Source organism: Neovison vison, chromosome 2 (assembly GCF_020171115.1).
Source record: "Neovison vison isolate M4711 chromosome 2, ASM_NN_V1, whole genome shotgun sequence".
Classification (NCBI taxonomy): Eukaryota; Metazoa; Chordata; class Mammalia; order Carnivora; family Mustelidae; genus Neogale; species Neogale vison.
Window position 1 is genome coordinate 30,689,189 of NC_058092.1, and position 21,975 is coordinate 30,711,163.

At 49.8% G+C, this 21,975-nt stretch overlaps 2 protein-coding genes across 3 annotated transcripts in view; one reads left to right on the forward strand and one right to left on the reverse strand.

Moving 5' to 3' along the window:
• The first annotated feature begins 906 nt into the window (after positions 1 to 906).
• Positions 907 to 18,423, forward strand: PPIE (peptidylprolyl isomerase E). 2 transcript variants are annotated; one of them, XM_044237902.1, is made up of 10 exons: positions 907 to 983; positions 2,157 to 2,255; positions 2,840 to 2,883; positions 3,375 to 3,401; positions 4,529 to 4,610; positions 5,321 to 5,421; positions 7,588 to 7,711; positions 13,938 to 14,123; positions 15,074 to 15,216; positions 15,392 to 18,423. In XM_044237902.1, exons 1-10 carry the CDS (start codon positions 953 to 955, stop codon positions 15,458 to 15,460), a joined length of 906 nt encoding a protein of 301 aa, XP_044093837.1. In that variant the 5' UTR covers positions 907 to 952; the 3' UTR covers positions 15,461 to 18,423. The 2 variants fall into 2 exon arrangements, with proteins under 2 accessions (XP_044093837.1, XP_044093838.1); XM_044237903.1 differs by having other exon boundaries at positions 929 to 975.
• Positions 18,424 to 20,819: 2,396 nt separating this feature from the next.
• Positions 20,820 to 21,975, reverse strand: part of BMP8B (bone morphogenetic protein 8b) — a 28,359-nt gene continuing 27,203 nt past the window's right edge. The window contains exon 7 of the mRNA XM_044237901.1: positions 20,820 to 21,821. Coding sequence (XP_044093836.1) covers positions 21,672 to 21,821 — 150 coding nt within the window. The 3' untranslated portion in view covers positions 20,820 to 21,671. The remainder of the gene's footprint in view (positions 21,822 to 21,975) is intronic.

The following is a 21,975-nucleotide window of genomic DNA, read 5'->3' on the forward strand; positions in this document are numbered from 1 at the left end:
TCTTCCTTTAGGCTTCAGCTTAGAGGAAACTTTATATTTTTTGAGAGAGAGAGAGAGCATGAGTGCAAGCATGTGAAGGGGGCGCAGAGGGAGAGAGAGAGAATCTTAAGCAGGCTGCACCCAGCTAGGAACAGGAGGTGGAGAGCAGAACTCAGTCTGCGCACACTGAGATCATGACTTGATCCTAAGTCCCCCACTTAACTGACTGAGCCACCCATGTGGTCCAAGGCTTCGACTTAAATGTGACTCAAAAAGGTCTTAACCCACAGCTCTATGAAAAATAGGTGGTCCCATTATTTTCTACCACAAATGGCAATCTGTGATTTATGTACTGGTTTATTCCAAGAGTCGCATACTTTTCCCCTGTAGTGTCAGGTGGTAGATATTTCAGGTAGGTCTCCTGATCTTGTGTGAAAGAAGCCACCAACCATACTAAAAGAGATGAGCATGCCTGCGTTCCAATAACACTTTATAAACAATTTTCACCTGTGACAAGATATTCTTGTTTTAAAAACGCTCCCCATCTATTTAAAAATGTAAAAACCTGGGCACCTGGGTGGCTCAGGTCATCAGCCCAGAGTCCTGGGATCAAGCCCCGCATTGGGCTCCCTGCTCAGCGGGAAGCCGGCTTTTCTCTCCCCACTTCCCCTGCTTGTGCTCCCTCTCTCATTGGCGGATTGGCGGATTCCGCCCAGGCGGGTTTCCAAGGCACCTGACACCGACCGACCAGGTCTGGGCGCTGCGGCTCACTCCGGGGCTCACTCTTGAGCTCACTCATGGGCTCACTCACGGGCTCACTCGTGCCGCCGCGCCTCCCTCCACCCCCGACGCGGACTGACAGCCAGAGGCAGGGTCTGCGGGCACCTAGACGCAGGGGCGGGGCCGGAGGGGCGGGGCAGGGAAAAGGGGGCGGGATGAACGCCGACTTCCGGCGGGTGAGCGCGGGAGCAAGATGGCTACTACCAAGCGTGTGCTGTACGTGGGTGAGCAAGCGCGGAGCTAGGCGGTATCGGGGCTAACCGGGCCGGAGTGGGTCTCGGCGTGGGGCAGGAACGCGTTTACGGTTGCGGAGGGTGGCGAGCCTTTGTCTAGGCCGGATCGATGGCGGTATTGCTTTGCTTCGAGGAGTTAGCCCCAGACTTCCGCAGTCTTTCCGGTTTTTTTTCCAAGCCGGCTGAGATCTAACGGGAACCCCTTCACCTGCTGGGCCGGGAGGATTGGTAGAGGAATATTATGAGGCTCAAGATCCTCGCGCTCCTTCATTTTACAGACCCTCACTGCAGCGATGGCTCAGTCCTGGCCCCTGCCCTAAAGAACGAAGTTCCCCGATTAACCCAGTAGAAGTGAGAAAAACCTCCGTAGCGAAGTTTGATGAGGGCTTTGTAGCCTAAGTAGGGGGCAGCTGTGTTTACTGAAAGGGAACAGCAAGAGCAAAAACCCGAAGGTATGAAATAGCCTTACCCATGGAGCAAAGGGGTCCTCTTGCGGGAAGCCCAGAGAATTGAGGAAGCAGAGGGAAAAAGGGTGAAATAATTGACAGGGCCCAGGTCGTAAAGAGCCTTGTGTTCGCTGTTAAGGAGTTTGTACTTTATTCTGAGGACAGTGGGAAATCTTTGAAAGAGTTTAAGCAGGGAAGTGATGGATTAAAAATCTGCATGTTGGGGCGCCTGGGTGGTTCAGTGGGTGAAGTCTCTGCCTTCGGCTCAGGTCATGGTCTCGGGGTCCTGGGATCGAGCCCCACATCGGGCTCTCTGCTCATCTGCTCAGCAGGGAGCCTACTTCCCTTCCTCTCTTTCTGCCTGCCTCAACCTCGAGTACTGCGGGCAATTTAGAAAAATAAAATGCAGTTTGAAATTCTGAAAAAAAAAAAAAAATCTGCATGTTCCCGGGATCGCTCTAGTTGGCTGTGTGGAGGAGAGGGAGGCCAGTTAAGAAGCTATTGCAGTAATCCTGGCGCTAAGATGAGCGCCTGCAAGAAAAGGTGAAGAGGTGTGTTTCATAAGGATGGTTGAGGGAGCAAATGAGAAACGTGCTTATGTACCCAAAGGACTGAATGGAACAACCCCTCTCCTTGGCTGTCACATGCTAACTGGGCTGCGGGAACTTCTCAAGAGAATGGAGGGCAGTGGCTCAGAAGGCATTTGGCATCTTTGCAGGTGGGTTGGCAGAGGAGGTGGACGACAAAGTTCTTCATGCTGCTTTTATCCCTTTTGGAGACATCACAGATATTCAGATTCCTCTGGATTATGAAACAGGTGAGTCCTTTTCATGTCTTGTTCAGAATCCTAAGAGGAAAAGAATTTGAAAAAATTATAAATGTGCATTCTAATATGGTTGGTATGTAGGAAAGTTCCAGAGGGTGCCTCATTAGGGCAGCAGGACAGTGATCTTTCTAGTTATAGCAGCATTTTTCTGAGGATAAAGAGTGAGCATCATACTCAAGGTTTTAGGATTCATGCTTTATGCACCGTTGATGCTCAAAATGTGGGATCAATAATTGAGAAATTAAATAACTTCATTTTTCTGCTTGCCTTGTATGCTGAGGTTAAGGTTTTAATTTGGCTTTGGTAGAAGAATTGACTGCCTGAAAGATTAGAAGTATAATTCATTACTTAGCCTTGTCTTCTAAAAGTCAAAGTTCAATATGGCTTGAAGTGTTGTTTAAACTGGGAAGAATTAAAGAAGGAGATTCCTTCTTCCAAAAAAATGATTGGGTGGATTTTCCAGTGTCAGGATATGGCATGTGACTGACTTCACTTTCCTTGTAACCCTGTTTCTTCCCATTGCCCCCCAGGGTAATTACTTATTTTTGTCCCCCCTCCTTTTTTTTTTTTCCCAGAAAAACACCGAGGATTTGCTTTTGTTGAATTTGAGTTGGCAGAGGTGAGAAAATTCTGTGTTACCTGTGTTTAGTCTTGGGCTTCTTTTAGTGTCGTTACTGATTACAAAAGCAGCTGCTCTCGCATTTGGTTGGGTTTCTCCCATTTGGTTGGGTTTCTCTAACTGATGCTTCCATAGAGGCAGGAAGTGCCGCTTGATGGAAAGCTTCCCTCAGTTAATTAAATTGTACACTGTTAACAACACTGACATGCCCCTCTTGCTCTGCCGAGCTCCTGCAGCTCTGCTCACTGAGCATTCTTGCCTGGCATTGCTGGTGATTATTTCTTACACCTTCCTCGAGATGGCAAGTTGCTGCACTAGCAGCTCTAAACTCAGCCAGGATGCGCTCTTTGTTAGACGGACACACAGCCCAGGGCGGAGGTATAGATGGGACTTTTTCCTGTTTTGTTTTGTTTTACTCTGTTTTTCTGTTGCTACGAGTATGTGTTTAGACACCACAAGAAGCTAAACTTGACCTTGTCTTTCCTTGACAGGATGCCGCAGCAGCTATTGACAACATGGTAAGGCTGAGAATCTTCATTCTTACTGAAGTTGCTTTTGGGTGGTACAGAGGGGCCTGTGCATCTGCTGGCTTGCTGAACTGTCAAAGTCACAAGGTTGCATGGGGAAGCAGAAAGCTGTGGTCGTGTGAGAAGATTCACTGTGAATTAATCACTTATAAGATCAGTCCTTACTCAAACCTCTTTCCCCATTTAACGGTGATACAAATTCGAATCCTTGTTATTGGCCAGTCTCTCACCGGCTGCCCCATGTCTAGGATAATAAATTGCAAACACTATGTAAATTGATTGCACAGTGAAACCGCATATGTTGCAGAAGAGGCAGAATTTCATGAAGCTTCAGACTAATTACAAGTGAGAAATTTCAGTAAGGATAATGGCAGGGCGTGCTCCTGATGCCGATGATTTTAATATCCTGGAGAGGTCTTTGGGAGTAATGATGAAATGCTGGAGTATTCGCGATTTTCCTATCAGAAAGGAAGCGCAGTGATGTCACAGCATACTGTCGATAAAATCTTGTTGGAAAAAACACTGCAAATTAACCAGCACCCATTGTATCTTTGCTCTACAAATTAGTGCATAGTTAAACCTGAAATTTATAAAAAATTTATTTCCCTTATTTTTAGTTTAATCACAATAAAGTCCCATTCCTTTTTTTTCCCCCTTAACTTTTTACTGTGAAATTTTCTTCACTGCTCTAAATGGATTTACATGAAGTGACCATTCCTGGTGCCAGTTACCTTTGGATGATAAAGTTCTTTATTCCTCTTCCGTTACCCACTCACCGAACATATTCCTCAACCCCCCGAGATCATTTCTCACCATTTCAAAGCAGGTCTTAGCTTTTGAAGGTAAGCTCAAATACGTGGAAGCTACATGTATGCTTATAATCCCAGGGCACTCTGGACCTGGAGTCACTTTCAGGAGCACAGGCCTTTGCTAGTATGAAAGAAAGGTGTGTGATAGAGGGAAATTGCCTGCAGCGCCTGGGCTGAGCTTGCTGCTGGGGCTCACGGATTAAGGGAGAACGAGTCCTGAGCTTATCTCGCATGTAGCAGGAACAAATGCAAAGTGGTCTGACTCATAACCTGATGGAGTTTAAACAGCTAGGTTTTTAATCTTTTCAGAATGAATCTGAGCTCTTTGGACGGACAATTCGTGTCAATTTGGCAAAACCAATGAGGATTAAGGAGGGCTCTTCCAGACCAGGTGAGTGGGGGCAATGTAGGTTCCCCAGCGTGACCTCCACTGTGGCCCTGGTTGCATTTTTATCCGGATTTACTTGGAAGTAGGTGCTGAACGCCGCTCTGGATGGTTTGTGTTGGCAGAGGGCATGAGCCACCTTTGTGGGAAATAAAAAAGAGGTTGAGCTTCTCAGAGTAATTGTTGGCATTAGGAGAGAAAGCCTGCTTGATCTCCCATCTTTCCCAGTTTCCTCCACTTCGTTCCTGAGATGTTCCCATCAAGGGCTGGAACTGGCAAGGCTACACCTTCCATCTTGGCATAGTTTTGTTTTGTTTTAGATTTTATTTATTTATTTATTTGACACAGAGAGACAGCAAGAGAGGGAAAACAAGCAGGGGGAGCAGGAGAGGGAGAAGCAGGCTCCCCGCTGAGCAGGGAGCCCAACGTGGGTCTCGATCCCAGGACCCCGGGATCATGACCTGAGCTGAAGGCAGACGCTTAACAACTGAGCCACCCAGGCGCCCCTTGGCATACTTTTTTTACTTGGCCTTCTAAGAGCTGGACTTCAGGGCTGACATTCCCAGTGGAAACGTTATACTTGGGAGTTCCCTCAGCCGAAGCCTCTGGCTGAGAGGGCCACTGAGTATGTTATGCTTTGCAGACAGAAGCACCTGGCGAGCCGTGGGGGCGACGGCTTAAATTTCTGAGCATTTGTTCAATTCTTTTCCTTGCAGTGTGGTCAGATGATGACTGGCTGAAGAAGTTTTCTGGGAAGACTCTTGAAGAAAATAAGGAGGAGGAGGGGTCAGAGCCTCCCAAAGTGGAAACCCAGGAGGTGAGTCGAAGGCATGCGCCTCCCCGGGGGGGCTGGCACTTTCCATAAGAGAATTTTTTTTTTTCAAGTTTTTGTGGAAATTTGCAAAACATATTTTTAAAACATATTAAAAAATAAGGTCTTAGTATTGTGGTAAAGTGGTTATTGAGTGAGTGAAAGAGACAAACGGTAGGTCCCTCACCTTATGCTCTGTGTGATGAGCTACTCCACTCGGCCCAGCCCTGCCCAGCCCTGCCCAGTCCCAGGTTGGGATTACCTGCTGATGAGGAGGACACCTGAGGTGAGGAAGGCCAGTGAGGGCTCCTCTTCACCCCTCCTGCCCAGTCCCTCCTTGAGCCTGGGGTGTGGTACCTGCCCTCAGTCTGCACGTGGGTCCGAGGCTCTCCCTCCCCGGGAGCAGCCTGCGGGCACTCTCTCCCGTCTCTGGGCATCCCTCTCTGGCTGGCTCCTTGGGCTTTCCCAGCGCTCCCTGTGAGTGGTGTTCTCTGGACTTCTTTCTGGGCTAGGAGCATCCCTCTTCCCTTCTCATCTTGGCCGAAACAGTAGCAGTCACGGATCTTTGCAGCCTCTCCTGTGCTCTTGCCTTTCCTGGTCTCTGTTCTGGTGTCAAGCCGGAGACGTTTCGGCCACCAAGTGTCACAGACAACATCGAGTTGCCCAGAATGGGTGGCCTCCTCTCTCTAATCTTGTTCTCCATCTTGTCGATTTGCTGCCATCCATCCGCGCACACACTGACCCAAGCCAGAAACTGGGTTGCAAAGCAGAGCACACCTGTGGCCTTCACAGTCGGAGATTCCATCTGCAGAACAGAGCCAGCGTGTCTTCACGTGCTGCTGAGTTCTCTCGCAGACCTTCCTGAGTCCCCCTCCCCTGTTTGTCCCACTGTCCCCCGCAGCTTCTTCTCCTGCACGTAATAGCAGAAGCTCCCTAGCTGGTCTCTGGTGCAGTGCTCCCTAGCCCTTCACCAGGACAGCTAGAATGATCTGTTTAAAACGGCACAGACTGCTGCCCTGACTCCTGCCGAGAACTTTTCAGTGGCTCCTACCGCGCATCCCAAGGGATAAAGTTGGGGGGCGTGCCCCAGCTTCTGTCCCCCCACCTCGCCGTCTCACTTCCACCGTCTGGAAAACCAGTCTGTTTCCCTATACGTCTTCTCTCTTGTGCAGCCTACGCAAGTGTTTATTGCCTATCCCTTTCTAGACAGGGATTCTATGAGGCCTTGTGTCAGCATCTTACTAACTAAAAAGTGAGGTGAAGGAACGTGGTTAAGAGTGTGGGCTCGGGGATGCGGTGATGATTGAAGTTTCATTTCCAGCTTCACTTACCAGCCTCTTGTTTTGGACAAGTGACTGCACTTCCTTGGACCTCTGTTTCCCCACCTGTAAAATGGGGATAAATAGTGGTACGGCTGGATCATCAGGATGGTAGTAAAGAGTTGATGAGCTAACAGATGTGAACATCGAGAATAGCGTCCTGCTCTTGGCAAGTGCTCTGCGCGTGGCAGCCAATCACAGCCGTGTCCTCTGTGCCTGCGCCGGGTCTCAGCACACGGCCGCTAAACTGAGCCCCAAACCAGTTAGGAACTTCGGATTTTTCTCTTTGGAACATGCGATGCCTGCAAATGTCTCTTATCCCCTTCTTAGCCTTGTCTCCATGGGGTGGAAAACAGGCTCCCTTCCTCCCCCGCTGTCTTCCTGTCTTCCGAGCAGGCCAGAGGGCTGCCCTCCTGGCCTCCATTGTAGCCAGCCTGGGGGGCCAAGGGGGCCCAGCAGAGGGGAGGACATGCTGTCCGCCTGACTGGCATGAGATGGGTTTGTGGGTGTGGAGAGCCACGTATTGTGGGCCAGGGAGATGGGGTTCTTTGACCGTGGGGCAGGGTGCGGCGAGCTGGGAGCTGGCATGTCTGAGGGTGAGTGTCAGGGGGGTCCCAAGCCTGTGGGGCAGGGCTGAATTAGCCAGTGCTCGGTGGCGGGGTTGGGGGTGGTCCCCAGCAATGTCACTGGGGGTCTGGCTGGTGGCTGCCTTCTGCGGCTCCAGGCCTTCCCTGGTGGCACCAGGCTGCAGCCTGCTCCCCGCACCTGGGTTCTTGGTGTGGATGCGGAAGACTCACTCTCTGACTTGGGGAGGCGGGGTGCTCTCCAACCTAACCATTTCTTCTGTGCCCAGGGGGAGCCCAAGGCAAAAAAGGCCCGCTCAAACCCTCAGGTGTACATGGACATCAAAATTGGGAACAAGCCAGCTGGCCGCATCCAGATGCTGCTGCGTTCGGACGTTGTCCCCATGACAGCAGGTGAGCGGGACTCTGGGCGGGACTCTGGAGGCCGTGCAGGGGGCCTTCCCCTGGGTCTCACTGCCTCCCTTCTTGTGCCCTTGACACTGTTGCTGACCTGAGTTCCTTTGAGGCATCTCAGACCCTGGGTTCTAGTAACAAATGAGGCCAGCCAGGCACTTTCGAAGCTTTATAGGTGCTGCTTTACTATTTTCTTTTTAAATACATTCATGGTAAAACAAAAGAAAAAATCGGACATACGTATTCGAATAATACTGAAGGCAGTAAGTAGAAAATGTCCATTTTTTCCCTCCCTTCTCCATATCCAGTTTATTCTCCAAAAGTAACTGGTTTTTGTTTTGTTTTAATTAATTATTATTATTTTATTCTGACAGAGAGAGAGAGATCACAAGTAGAGAGATAGGGGAAGGGGGAAGCAGGCCTCTTGCTGAACAGAGAGCCTGATATGGGGCTCAATCCCAGGACCCTGAGATCATGACTTGAGCCAAAGGCAGAGGCTTAACCCACTGAGCCACCCAGGTGCCTAAAAGTAACTGCTGTTAACTAACAGTTTCTTGAGTCTTTCTAGTGTAAATATCGACTTCCACTCATTTTTTTTTTTTAATCTTAATTTTGCTATGTAGACACATAGTTTAAAAAGTCAATTTCACAAAGCTTGTTTTGAAAAACAGCAGGCCCCTGACCCTGGCCCTGACCCTGGCGCCCCACCAACACCATCTGCTGCTCGTCAGAGGCAGTGGCTTCAACTTCCAGCTGGTTCTTTTGGCATTTACCTCCGTATTGGTAGAGAAGAGATTTTTATGTAGCTACTTCCTGGTTTTTTGTTTTAGACCTCTGTTGGCTTTCCATTCCATTCCATTCCATTGTTTTAGACCTCTGTTGGATTCCTGATAAGGAATCAGCTTATCCCTCTCGCTGCCCCTTCATCTTCCTTATATAGTTACTGTAAGTTTGGTTAGGCCATAGGTTATTCTCACTATGTAAGCATCATACTAGCGTGACCTCCTTTCATGCACAGCATTTTGTTTTCCTGGGATTCATAATTGTCCAGTTTTCACACAAGCTTAGTCTTCTGTTCGTTTATTCCTGATGCTCCCCCTGATTATGCTGCCTGTGTAAATCTCTCCTCATGTTCACACACAGCAGATAGTCTGTCAGTTTCCCTCCCCTGCAGAAGTTCCTCTTTGGAGCCTCTGACTCTCCCCAGCCTGGACCGTGCTGTCCTGGCCCACTGCACAGCGAGTGTCATGGGGTCTCCTGTGTTCACCTCTTAGGTTGGACTCTCTTCTGTCTTGTTTTTTGGTGTATTCCCTCATTTTAGTAGAAGACATCCTTCTGTAATCTTCTGCAGCAAAAAGCTTGGGAAGTCCATTTTTGGAGAGTGAAGGCGAAATACATGTACCTTCCCACTTAATGGACAGTTAGGGTGTAGATTTTTAGAGAAGTCTAATGTCGTTCCAATTCCAGATCCTTTACATAAAACTTCTTTTCTGTCTAGTGCCGAGCTGTTCGATATAGTAGCCACTAGCCATATCTGACTGTTGAAATTTAAATTAAATAAAATTAAAATTCGTTTACTCAGTTGCATTAGCCAGGTGCTTAAGAGCTGTTCAATAGCCCTGTCCAGAGGCTTGTAGGCTGTCTGTGTAGTGTTCTTTTTTTTTTTTTATTTTTTTATTTTTTAAAGATTTTATTTATTTATTTGACAGACAGAGATCACAAGTAGACAGAGAGGCAGGCAGAGAGAGGAGGAAGCAGGCTCCCCGCTGAGCAGAGAGCCCGATGCGGAGCTTGATCCCAGGACCCTGAGACCATGACCTGAGCCGAAAGCAGAGGCTTTAAGCCACTGAGCCACCCAGGCGCCCCATGTCCTGTGTTCTAAAACCATGTGCCTTTGGCTAGATCTTACATGAATCTGGATATTCAGTGGGCCCCACTGTATTAGTTTTCTCTTCCTGTTGTCACAGATGGCCACAAACTTAGTGGCTTATGACAACACAAATTTAAATTATCTCCCATTCTGTAGGCCAGAAGTCCTGTAGGCTACAGTGAAGATGGTTGGGTCACTGCCTTCCCTACTGGATGTGCTGGGGGGTACATTTCCAGGCATATTCAGGTTGTCGGCAGAATTCAGTTCCCTGCGTCTGTAGGACTGAGGTACCCCATTTCCTTGCTGCTGTCAGCTGAGGGCTATTCCTAGCTTCTGGAGGCTTGCAGCACCCACTCCCCTTCCTCCGTCTTCGGAGCCAGCAATGGTGGATCGAGTCCTTCCCACATTTTGAATCTTTCTAACCCCACCTGGGGAAAGTTCTATCACAGGCTCATGATCATATTAGGCCCATCCAGATAATTGGGGTTGTTTTCCCCGTCTTGAGGTCCATCCATAACCCTAATCGTGTCTGCAAAGGCTCTCTTGCCATAACAGGTTCTCAGCTTCCAGGGACTGGCATGGACGTGTTTAGGTGGCTGTTACTCTGTGTACCACACCCACAGGACAGTGTTTTATCCTCTGGTTAGGGAAACTTTCTTCAATTATTTGTTTGCTTTTGTCCCCTCTGATTCCTCTCTTTCTGGAGCCTTCCTAAGTGTTCTTTCTCTATAGCACTCTGTGCTTATTTCCCAGAGGTAAGATCATTTCATCTTTCTGAGGACATTACTGAGTTTTTTCTTCCTATATTTTATGTCTTAAGCCGCTATTTCCTGAGTATTATGTTTTGCTTTGTGTTTGGTCTGTTTGTTTTGGTCTTTGCTTTTCACATCAGATGCCTCCCTCATATTAAGAATGGGTCCCTAACTATGTGATTGCAGAACTTCCTAGGAGAACTTCCTAGGCATTGCTAAGGCTTGCTGGCTGCGGCTTCCACTGTGGGGTGATTTATTTGGGGTCTTCTTCTGTCCGACCCCAAATACCATTTCCCTGACATATTCTCTTGGATAGCTGGGAGGCCCCTGAGAAGAGTCTAGTCTCCTGCTGGAGGCTCTACATCCAGTTATTAGCCATTGTGATGGTGGGAAGTGGGGCTAGTGTAGAAACCTTCACCTAATACCTGTTTGTCGCTAGGGTCCCTCAGCCCCCAGCTGCGTCTAGTGTATTCCCAGCCAGAGACCTCAGCTTTTACCCACCAGAAAGCAGCCTCCAGCTGCCTGCCTGCGGAGTGGGGGAGGATCCAGAGGTTAGCTGTTTTCTTAAATAGCCGACTTTACTGTTTTTAGAACTACCTTTACCTTGGACCTGAGCTTTTGGCATTTCTGTAGCATAGAGTGAGTTGGTTCTCAGCTCTGCCAGCTTTTAAGATGCAACTTTCTTTTCTTTTTTGTTTTAATGTTTCAAGTTTTTATTTAAAGTCCAGTTTGTTAACATAGCGTATAATAATAGTTTTGGGAGTAGAATTCAGTGACTCATCACTTACGGTTTGCCTCCCTCTTTTTTTTCTTTTCTCCTCTGTTCGTCTGCTTCATTTCTTAAATTCCACGTAGGAGTGAAATCACGATAATTGTCTTTCTCTGACTGGCTTATTCCACTCAGCATAATACCCTCTAGTTCCATCCATAGCATTGCAAATGGCAAGATTTCATTTCTTTTGATGGCTGCATTGTAGTCCACTGTATATATACACCACATCTTCTTTATCCATTCCTCAATCGGTGGACATTTGGGCTCCTTCCATCATTTGGCTGTTGCTGATAATATTGCTAAAAACATCAGGTGTAGGTGCTGAGATTCAGCTTTCTGAGGTCTGCTACATGTGGTATGATTCATCTGTCTATTTCCTAGCTTTCAAAACTTTTATGTTGCTTGGTCTCCTTCCTCCCTCTCTCTCTCTCTCTCTCTTTTGGCCTTTTAAACCATTTTTTTTTAAAGATTTTATTTGTTTATTTGACAGATAGAGATCACAAGCAGGCAGAGAGAGGGGGAAGCAGGCTCCCCGCCAAGCAGAGAGCACAAAGCGGGCCTCAATCCCAGGGCCCTGGGATCACGACCCGAGCCAAAGGCAGAGACTAACCCACTGAGCCACCCAGGCGCCCCCTTTTTAAATCATTTTTAAGTGTACGGTTCGGGGACATTGATCGCATTCACAGTGTTGTACGACCATCCCCACCGTCTCCAAACTTTGCTCAGCCCGCACCGAACTGCTGATCCCATTAGCCCACTCCTCATGGTCTCTCTCTTGCCCCTGGGGGCCTCTCCTCTACCCTCCATCTCTGGATTTGTCTGCTCTAGACATTTCCTATAAATAGAATCATACACTATGTGGTCCTTTCCTTACAACTGGCTTTTTTTTTCACTTAGTATGTGTTCAGGGTTTATCCATGTTCTGTGTTGGGGTTCTGTCCCTTTTTTATGGCTGAATAATATCCTGTTTTCTGGATATGTGACATGTTGTTCGTTCATTTATTGATGGATATGAGCATTGTTTCTACTTTTTGGCTCTCGTGAATAATGCTGCCATGGACATTCGTGTGCCAGTATGTGTTTTAACACCTGTTGTCAGCTCTTTTGCATATATACCTAGGGGTGGAAATGTACTCACATGGCAATTCCGTGTTTACCTTTTTGAGAAATTGCCAGACTCTTTTCTACAGTGGCTGTACCACTTTACATTCCCACCTCCAATGTATGAGGGTCTCGTTTCTCCATATTCCTACCAACACTCATTATTTTCTGTTGATTACGGCCATCCTAGTGAGTGCGAAGCGGTATCTCATTGTGGTTTTGATTGGCATTTCTCGCATTTGCTAATGGTGTTGAGCATCTTTTCTTGGTGTTGAGCATCTTTTCTTGGTCTTATGGGTCATTTGTAGATCTTCTTTGGGAAATGTCTGTTCAAATTTTTTACCCATTTATCAACTGCGTTCGTCTGTTACTGAGTTGTAGGAGTTCATTATATATTCTGGGTATTGAACTCTCATCAGATAAGATTTACAGATACTTTCTCCCATTCTGTGGATTGTCTTTTCTATTGAGTGTCCTCTGATTCACAAAGGTTTTTAGTTTTGACGAGGTCATTTTATTTTTTCTCTTTTATTATTTGTGCTTTGGGTGTCATGTTTAAGAAACTTGCCAAATCCAGAGTCACAAAGATTTTATTATTCCCTAAATAATATCCATTATTCCCTAAATAAATATCCAAAGATATTATTCTCTATGTTTTCTGGTAAGATTCTTTTTAGTTTTTCTTGAAAAAAAAGAAAGAAAGAAAGAAAAGTAAAAAGAAACCAGGATGCCTGGGTGGCTCAGTTGGTTAAGCATCTATCTTCAGCTTAGGTCATGATCCTGGGATCGAGTCCCTGCTAATGAGGCGACGGCTTCTCCTCCTGCCTGCTTCTCCCCCTGCTTGTGCTCTCTCTCTGACAAATAAATAAAATCTTCAAAAAAAAAAAAAAATGAGTTGCCCTCCATTCAGAGTAGAGCAGAGCTGGAACACAGGTATTCAATTTTCCTTTTTAACTGGAGTCTCTCTAGTCCTTTATAGTGTGAGGATCACAAAGGTTTGGAATCCACAGCATATATATTTTTTTAAGATTTTATTTATTTATTTGACAGAGAGAGATCACAAATAGGCAGAGAGGCAGGCAGAGAGAGAGGAAGGGAAGCAGGCTCCCTGCTGAGCAGCGAGCCCGATGTGGGACTTGATCCCAGGACCCTGGGATCATGACCTGAGCCGAAAGCAGAGGCTTTAACCCACTGAGCCACCCAAGCGCCCCACAGCATATTCTTTAATGAAAATACAAATACTAAACAAATATAGTTTATTAGAATCTAGCTTCAGAGGTTTTGTTTGGGGGGGCTTGTGTTTTGTTGTTTCCTCAGAGACTTTGGTGTTATTAGAGTACATGGGTTAGGAGCGATGGGAAGGCGGGTAGCTGTCATGGGCAACCCTGAGTCATATCAGATGCCCATCCCGATGGCCACGAATGTGCCACAGGTCCTGCCATGCTGATCTGCCTCATGGTTTTGCTGCGGTGCTGCCCACAGCTCCTAGCCCTGCATCCTGCGCCTGGCCCCCACACCCACTGTGTGGCACACCCCAAAGTCCATCTTCACGTGGTTGCAGCAGCTTGGCTGGGACTGTCCGTGGGCCCCACGGCCCCTAGCATCTTGCTGGCAGCTTCGGTGGCTCCCTTCCTTGTCTGTCGTGGAACGCGAAGCACAGTGACCCCACGGTCCGATGAACGGCTCTCTTTTATTTCCTGACCTCTATACCTTTTCCTTTCTCTGCACCAGAGAATTTCCGATGCCTGTGCACCCACGAGAAGGGCTTTGGCTTTAAGGGAAGCAGCTTCCACCGGATTATCCCCCAGTTCATGTGCCAGGGCGGCGACTTCACGAACCACAACGGCACAGGGGGCAAGTCCATCTTTGGGAAGAAGTTCGACGATGAGAACTTTATCCTCAAACACACGGGACCAGGTGGGAGCTGCTGGGGTGCGGGGGGCTGAGGTCTGCCGGCAAGCCAGCCGGTGACCCAGCGCCAGTGTGTGGCCTGGCCAGGGTCAGGGAAGCGGCATCCATCTGTCTACTCCCTGCCGTGCATACCTGCTGTGGTCTAGCTCCGGCTCGGGCCTGCCGTGGTGAGCTGGGTCCGTCAGCCCCGCAGCCCCGTCTCTCTGTCGGACATACCTCTCTGCGAGCGGCTGGTCCCCCAGCAGCTGGAGAAAGACAGCTGCTGTGCTGCGTGATCATCTTGAAATTCAGGACTACACTTCAGGGGCCTGAGCTGTGCTGCTAGAGCCCGTCAGGGAATCATGCTTGGTCCATGTCCAAGACCACCGTTGCCCCTTCCCTTCATTCCTCAAGCCTCCACAGCACCCTCCAAGTGGATACATGGCCCCCTGCATCCTTCCCAATGCACCCGCTCTGCCTTCCCTCCAAGGAAGGGCGTGAGCTGTCTCCTGTGGGTGGCTGTGCTCGTGGCCTGGACCCCATCCCCCTCTCCCACCAAGGAAGCATGGCTTCTGTAGTTGTCCCCCTGCTGCCTTGTGGCCACGTCCCCTGCTCTGCTGGATCAGCCCAGCAACGTGAAAGTATGTGGTATTGATCTTTAAAAAAAGAGTCCTCCTTTGACTTGTGTGAGCTGTCGTCCATGCCTCCAATGTCCTGGTAAGGAAAACTTGGAAAAGTGCAGCCTCCCTGCCTTTTGTTCTCTCTCTCCCCCTTCAGCCAGACTTCGTGCCCCACCCTGTCTCTGAAGCCACTCTTACCACAGATGCCAACAGCATCCATCTTGCCCGTGGCCAGTTCTCGGCCCACATCCAGGGCCGGCTTCCGGCAGCATTTCCACTGCTCTGTCTCCCGCACAGATATCCCTCTGGGGGTTGGGAGTCAGGGGAAGTGGGTGACGCGCTCCTTCTCTCCCCCAGGCCTGCTCTCCATGGCCAACTCTGGCCCAAACACCAACGGCTCCCAGTTCTTCCTGACGTGTGACAAGACGGACTGGCTGGATGGCAAGCACGTGGTGTTTGGGGAGGTCACAGAAGGCCTGGATGTCCTGCGGCAGATTGAGGTGGGTGGCTGCCCGGGCCCTGGGCCCAGTGGGACAGCTGGAGAGGGGGGCCACGGCTGCTCCCAGAGAGGGCTGCTTCTGCTCAGGCGGCAGCAGGCACCTGGAGAGGGCATCCCTGAGCTGCTCCTCACTCTCCAGCCTCCCTGGTTTCTCTCCCTCTTCTGTCTCCACAAAGGCCCAGGGCAGCAAGGACGGGAAGCCAAAGCAGAAAGTGATCATCGCCGACTGCGGGGAGTATGTGTGAGTCTGCGCTGGCCATCTCTGTGCCGCCCCTGCCTGTCCACGATCCATCCGCCTGGGAACCAGCACTTGAGGTCGCTGTCCCCTCTGTGGCGAGCAGGGATGTGTGTTGTGGCCCTTCTTGGGGCCAGCTTGGAGTGGCTCTTGTGCAGATGCAGCCCGGACTCCCTCTGGCTCTCTCCCAGGTGTGGCTCTGCCCGGGAGCGCACAGAGGCACCGCCTTCCCCACTGGGGACGGGCTGCACGTGGCCTTTTCTAGGCCTTTGCTGCCACGGCTTCTCCTGGGCCCACCCGTGGGGCTCCTGGACATTGCTTCTGGTAAAATAAACCCTCGTTCTTGTACTGCTGAGTCCAGCTAGTTCCTAGGGGTTGTCAGGGATGGCGTCTGTGGCTGAGCGGTCCTGCTGAGTTAGGCTGCCAGAGGGGTAGGGCTTAGCTTTTCTTTCCTCCCTTGGGTGGATTCCCGGAGATGCCAGGTGGGAGATCTGAAGCCAGTACCCTTGTCAGACCATGGTCAGGATAATGGAAATCAGAAATACCGAAGACGTCCCTGTGTCCTGCTGCCTCCACTCTTAAACTCCTGGCCAGTCCTTGAGGCAGCAAGGGTATGTTATGATTCTCAACAATTCATTTGTTTCTCCATAGTCAGTCTACAGAGGTTTTTTTAAGTAAGCTCTACGCCCAGTGTGGGGCTTGAACTCATGACCCTGAGATTGAGAGTCGCCTGCTCGAATGACTGAGCCAGCCAGGCACCCCCATTCTATGGAATTTGTAAATGCTATTTTATAACTCGAAGTGCCTTCTCTGTGCCAGGTATTTTGCTTACTTGTCTGGAGGCAGGCGGTCACCCAATTCTGTGGGCCTAATTCAGCCTGCTGCTGCTTTTATGCATAAAGTTACTGGAATCCAGCCATATCCATCCATTTACATGTTATCTGTGACTGCGTCCCTACTGCAGGGACAGATACTGTATGGTCTCTGGGTTAGAGCTTTCCAGAGAAACAGAACCAGTAGGATAGGTGTAGGTATGCATATAGAGATTGATTTATTTTAAGGATTTGGTCCCATGATTGTGGGGGGTAGCAAGTCGGAATTCTGCAGGGCTGGTAGGCTGGAGACCCAGGAAAGAGTTGATGTTGCAATTTGAGTCCAAAGGCTGGCTGGAGGCAGAATTCCTTCTCCCTCATGCAGTCTCTGTCTTCTCTCTCTGAATAGCCTTCCACTGATTAGATGAGGCCCACCCACATTATGGAGGGTAATCTGTGCTACTTCCAATCTGTTGATTTAGAGCCAACTGACACATGAAATGAACCAACACAGCTTCAAAGCCTAAAATATTGACTGCTTGAACCTTTACAGGAAGAGCTTGCTAATTGCTGAAAGACATAGCCCCACCCCCTGCTGAGCTCTGCTCCTTCTAATGCAGTCACTGCTCACATCAGGCTGGCTTCTCTCTCCCCTCCCTCTCCACATACTTCCCTCCCCACATACTGCTCAGTCAGGTGGTTTTTGAGAATCCCTCACCTGCTGAAGACCCCAAGCAGGGACTGAGCCCTATGGCCACTAGACACCTCTCTGATTGGGTTACTAAGACCATTCAGAATCCACTGGGCTGGGCTTTTTCATCTTGAGATCTGGACAAGCCAGGTGCAGGAGAGGCCTGATGCCTCCTGGGCCTGGTGGCCCCAGGAGCGCTCCTGTGAGGGATGATGGCATTCTCGCCCTGCCTCTGGCTTCTCTGGGCCCAACAGACTCCCACCCTTTGCTGAGCTCCTGCTCGGGGTTTCTGTCTCCCTGTGGCCAGGATGTACCACATGGTTACCCTTGGCCCTGTGGGGCTTCCAAAGGAGACCTTCCCCCAAAGCGCAGGCCTCCACTGTGAGGGCAAACGCTGGCCATCACAGGTCAGTCACTAGGAAAGTTTGTGTTTAAAGGGCATAGCATGGTGCATGGCCACCTCCCAAGAGGGAACTAACTTCTGTGACAATGACCTTGTTGCTTTCTCTTCTTCTCTGTTAACACCCACTGGGCACCACTGCCCATCCCAGTGCACTCTGGAGTATCCACAGGTATTATCATCGTATCCGCAGTGGAACTCTATACAGAGGGAAACCAAGGCTCGGGTGACATGCACCCAGAATATGGCAGAGCTGGGATAGGAAGCTTGGCCTGCCTCCCCATACTTGAATGTGGTCCTGGGAGGTTTACTGGGCTCTAGCCTCAGGCTATGGCAGGGGCCCAAGGCCCTGGAGGAAGACACAGTCATGGTCCTTATAATTAGTCTGGACCCTCTGGGGAGACCCAAGGAAGCCATGCTCTTCTCTGCCAGGCAGGAGGGGCCTGGGGCCCAGGGAAGAGTGGCCCCATGGCCTGGTTCGGCTGTCACAGCCCAGCACCAGCCTGTTCCGTGGGAAGTCTCTGCACTGACAGAAGTGGACCTGAAGATGCCGTGCAGCATCTGCTATGGCCCAAAGGGCAGAGTGCCTTCCTTGGTCTGCCTGGCTCCCATCCAGGGTGGCCTGGTTGGTGTACACGTTGTTCCATTGTGGCAAACAGGGCTGAGTTTTGCCAGTGCACAGAGTCCTTTGGGCTGTGGCCCTGAGATCAGGCCTGCGGCTGCTGGAGCTCCCTCTCAAACAGCAGGTCTGCCTTCAGGCACGGTGGGCTCTAGGTGCCAGTCATGACAGCCTGCAGCAACCCTCCCAGGAAGGCTAGGGACCTACTTTTTAGTCGTGAACACTGAGTCTCGTATGCTTCGGGGGTTAAAAATCTAAAAAGCCATGTTTTCAAAAAACATTAACAGGAAAATTTTTTTACTGCATAATAAAGTGGGAAAGCGTATTTCAAAACAATTTACAGAAGACAGTATGATCCCAATTTTGTAAAAATATCTGTCTATAATATATAAACATCTGTATGTGTATATGCTAAGAAAAAAGCCTAGAAATAAATTCACCAAAATATTAAGTGTGTTTATCTGAGTCATACAACTGTGATTTCAGTTGCATTTTTTTCCAATTTTTCCTCCAAAACTGCATTATTTTTGTAATAAATGAAAACCCCATTTTTTTTAAAAGGTGGGTCAAGCTTTGTACCTTCAGCAGGCTGGTGAGATCCCCTTGCCTCTGGGAACACAGGGAAATACTCACAGCCTTGGCCATAACCAGGCATTTTCCTTAGGCCTTAAAAGCAAGTGGGAACACAAGGTCTTCCTTCCACAGATTGCAGGGTCTAGATTTTCCAGGAAAAAGCACAACTCTGAAATAAATACTCCACCTACAGCACACTTTCTGGGAGGAGATTTAGTGGACAAACATGGAAAGGGCTAAGCAAATCAGTAAATCCTTTTGTAATGATGCCAACAGGTGCCTGTTGCTAAGCGTTCAGATGGCAGACATTGTCCTAAATGTGAATGTCCATGTGTTTGTAATAGCCTGGAAGGAAAGAACCAATACCTTGCTCCACAAAAGAAAAACGGATTCAAACCCATTTGACTTCAAAATTCTGTCCTCTTGCTATGCTGCCTCTTTTTCTATTTCTTAGGGATTTTTCCATAATGGGTAACTTCCCCACCTTAGAAAACTGTGAACACTGATGTGCTGACTTGGCCTTGAGGCTAGCCTCGCACTGCCCAAACCAAGACTGACCGCTGCGTTTCTTCTCAGCCTTTTCCCACAGCCCACCACCCCCCCCTTCCTGGCAGCAGTCGTGACTCAGAGCTATCGGTGCATCTAACCAACCACCCGTATTTATCCTTCTGGTCTCGTGCACCCAGATAAGCCATGCCTTGAGCAAGAGAGAGGGAAACGGTGGCGTGTGGGCCGCTCCCTGCCGCTGCCGTGCGTGGCTCAGCAAACAGGTAACTGGGAATACATAGCATGCAGTGAGTGCGTGCAGTATCCTGCAATAAATGGGAGAAAATGCGTGGGCCTTATATCCATTCACAATTGTTTCTCTGCTCAGGGCTTTTTCTGCGCGATCTCATTCAGTGACGGCGGGGATGGCAACAGTTGCTGGAAGTCTGACCCAGGTCAGCAGGCAAAGGCTTACTCTTCAGGTGTTGGGCATGCAAAAGGAGGGGGACAACATCCAGGCATTCGTGCCATGCTCACCTTGACAGGTGAGGTGCACTCCTAGTCTATAAACCTTTGATTTGACAGACATTCCTGGTGCACCCCGAATTGTGCTGGGCTGTTGGCTGGGCACAAAACATACCAGGTGAAGTAAAAAATAGTTAAAATAATTGGCTAATATTAAATTCATATTTGCCTAACGGACAGTCCTTGATGTTAGAAAGACAGAAGCGTCAAAGGACTAGAATGGCAAACAGGTTCCCTATTATATACCAACTCTGATCTGACTGCCACCGGACCCCCAAGTTCAGGATCATGAGGCTGTTTCTGGGTACAGTGTGAGAAAGGGCTGGCAGACAGATTCCTGGCAGAAGGCCCTTTGGACACCCAAAAAGTACACTGCCTTCAGGTACAGATGGAAAATGAGGCCCAGAGGGAGAAGCCACCTATGAGTCTGGGCTCCTAACCTCTAAGCCAGAGTTTAGATCCCTCATCACTTTGTCAAGAGTCTGGGCCCAACCTCTGTGTACAGGGAGGGTTTCCCTCTGTGCTTACTCCAGACTCACCTCCCGGTCCCTATGGAGGGGCCGCTGTCCTGCAGCAGGGCCCCAGCGTCCACACTTGCTGTCGCGGGCCCCTCCTCGGGGTGTGGAATGACTGCTGAAGGACTCATCCTTGGGCACATGGGGGGGCTCCACCTTGGCTGGGCTATGCCTGTGGGGTGGGGCGGCCCCACGAACAGCTTTTAATGACAGTATTTTAGGGTTCAGGCAGCTGGACTCTGTGCCAGCAGGTAAATTACAGGCTTAGCAAGTCAGAAATCAAATAAACAGCCCAGCTGCCTGCGGTGGCTCCTCCAAGGAGAACAGCGGTTTCCGGGAACCTCCCCACCCGGGGCCAGCCTTATTACTGCCTGTCACTCCCCTGGGACAGGGGCCTTTTCTTTGGCTCACAGGTCTTGAGAAACAGGACAGCGCTCCAGGGCGTACAGGGTGGTGCAGATTATGACAGCCTGTTTCTGACAACTTCTAGACATAAGCAGGTGCTGGGAGGCCCTAGCCCCAGCCACAGGCTGTCCAGGGTCACAGAGGTATGGCTGTGGATGAAGGGGATCGCTCCTTAGCACACCAGAAGATGGCAAACAGTTTTCACTTCACGTGTCAACTCTGATCTCTTGGCAGTGGCTGTGTGAAGTTTTAATATGGATCATTTTGAAATTCTATACAGGTTTGGAAAGAAAAAATACCAAGTTTGGTGATTGATGTTTGCCATGCCAAAGGGAAAGCGAAATGATGTCATCTGTGCTGAGCGTTGTCCTCCTAGACCACCCAATGTATCTACCTGCTAGGTTCAATAAAAAGGTAACTTTTCCAGGGAGCTGAGCTCCTCATGATTCAATGTGATGACAGGCGAATGAGGCCCTCCAAATTTTTTGTTTCTACAAAGGTCAAATGTCCATGCCTGGCACTTCTTCCCCAGACAGCAGAGGCAGATCAAGGCAGGGGATGGGGGGAGACAGATGCCATTGGCCTTTGCCCTACATCATGTTGTTCATCCAGCTCATTCTTGAGTTGACCCACATGCCTCCCAGCAGGCTGATCATTCAGATCCACAACAAGACACAACAATGAGGGCAAGTCCACATTCTAACAAAAGTGCCCAGAAAATGCCTGGGAGGGGCAGGCAACCGGAGGTGGACTAGACCATGTCTACACATATCCATGCCCTGAAATGAACCGTGAAGAACCCGAGGTAGCCATTTGGGGCCCCAGGTGCTTCTCAGTTCACCCCATATTACCCGAAGCCTGGGCCAGCAATGGATAAGAATAGGTCCTCAGACTTTTGTTCTAAATGCAAAATGTTGGGCAGCACCTGCTTTTGGAGGAGGCGGCTGGGAGAGAACCTGCTTGATGCCTCAGACCACCAGGCCTGGAGGCCAAGAGACTGTCACAAACCTCAGGCAGGGAAGGGGGCAGCGGGGCCTGGAGAAGATCCAGCCTTGGCAGGAAGGAGAGAGGAACACAGATACATTGATCTGTGAGGGCCAACCCGCCGGAAGTCTGGCGAGGTTTGAGGGTTTCCTGGCTCTGGAGAGGGGCCTGTCCTGGGCGGAAGAGGGTCCCCCCGCGGCGGGCATTGTCCTCAGTGGCAGCCGCAGGCCCGGACCACCATGTTGCGGTGCTTGCGCAGGATGACATTGTTGCTGCTGTCGTAGTAGAGCACAGAGGTGGCGCTCAGCTTGGTGGGGGCACAGCACGCCTTGGGGACTGCATCTGGCTTCATCAGGTGCACCTGGCCGGAGCAGGGGGGGCAGCAAAGGTGTGAACACGGCGGCCTTGCCCCAGCACCCCCGCCCTCGCTCGCCCCAGAGTCTCTGGCCACTCATCCTCCCCTGCTCCGTCCTCTGCCTGTAGTGCAGGCAGGTGCTCATGCGGGGACCTGCCCC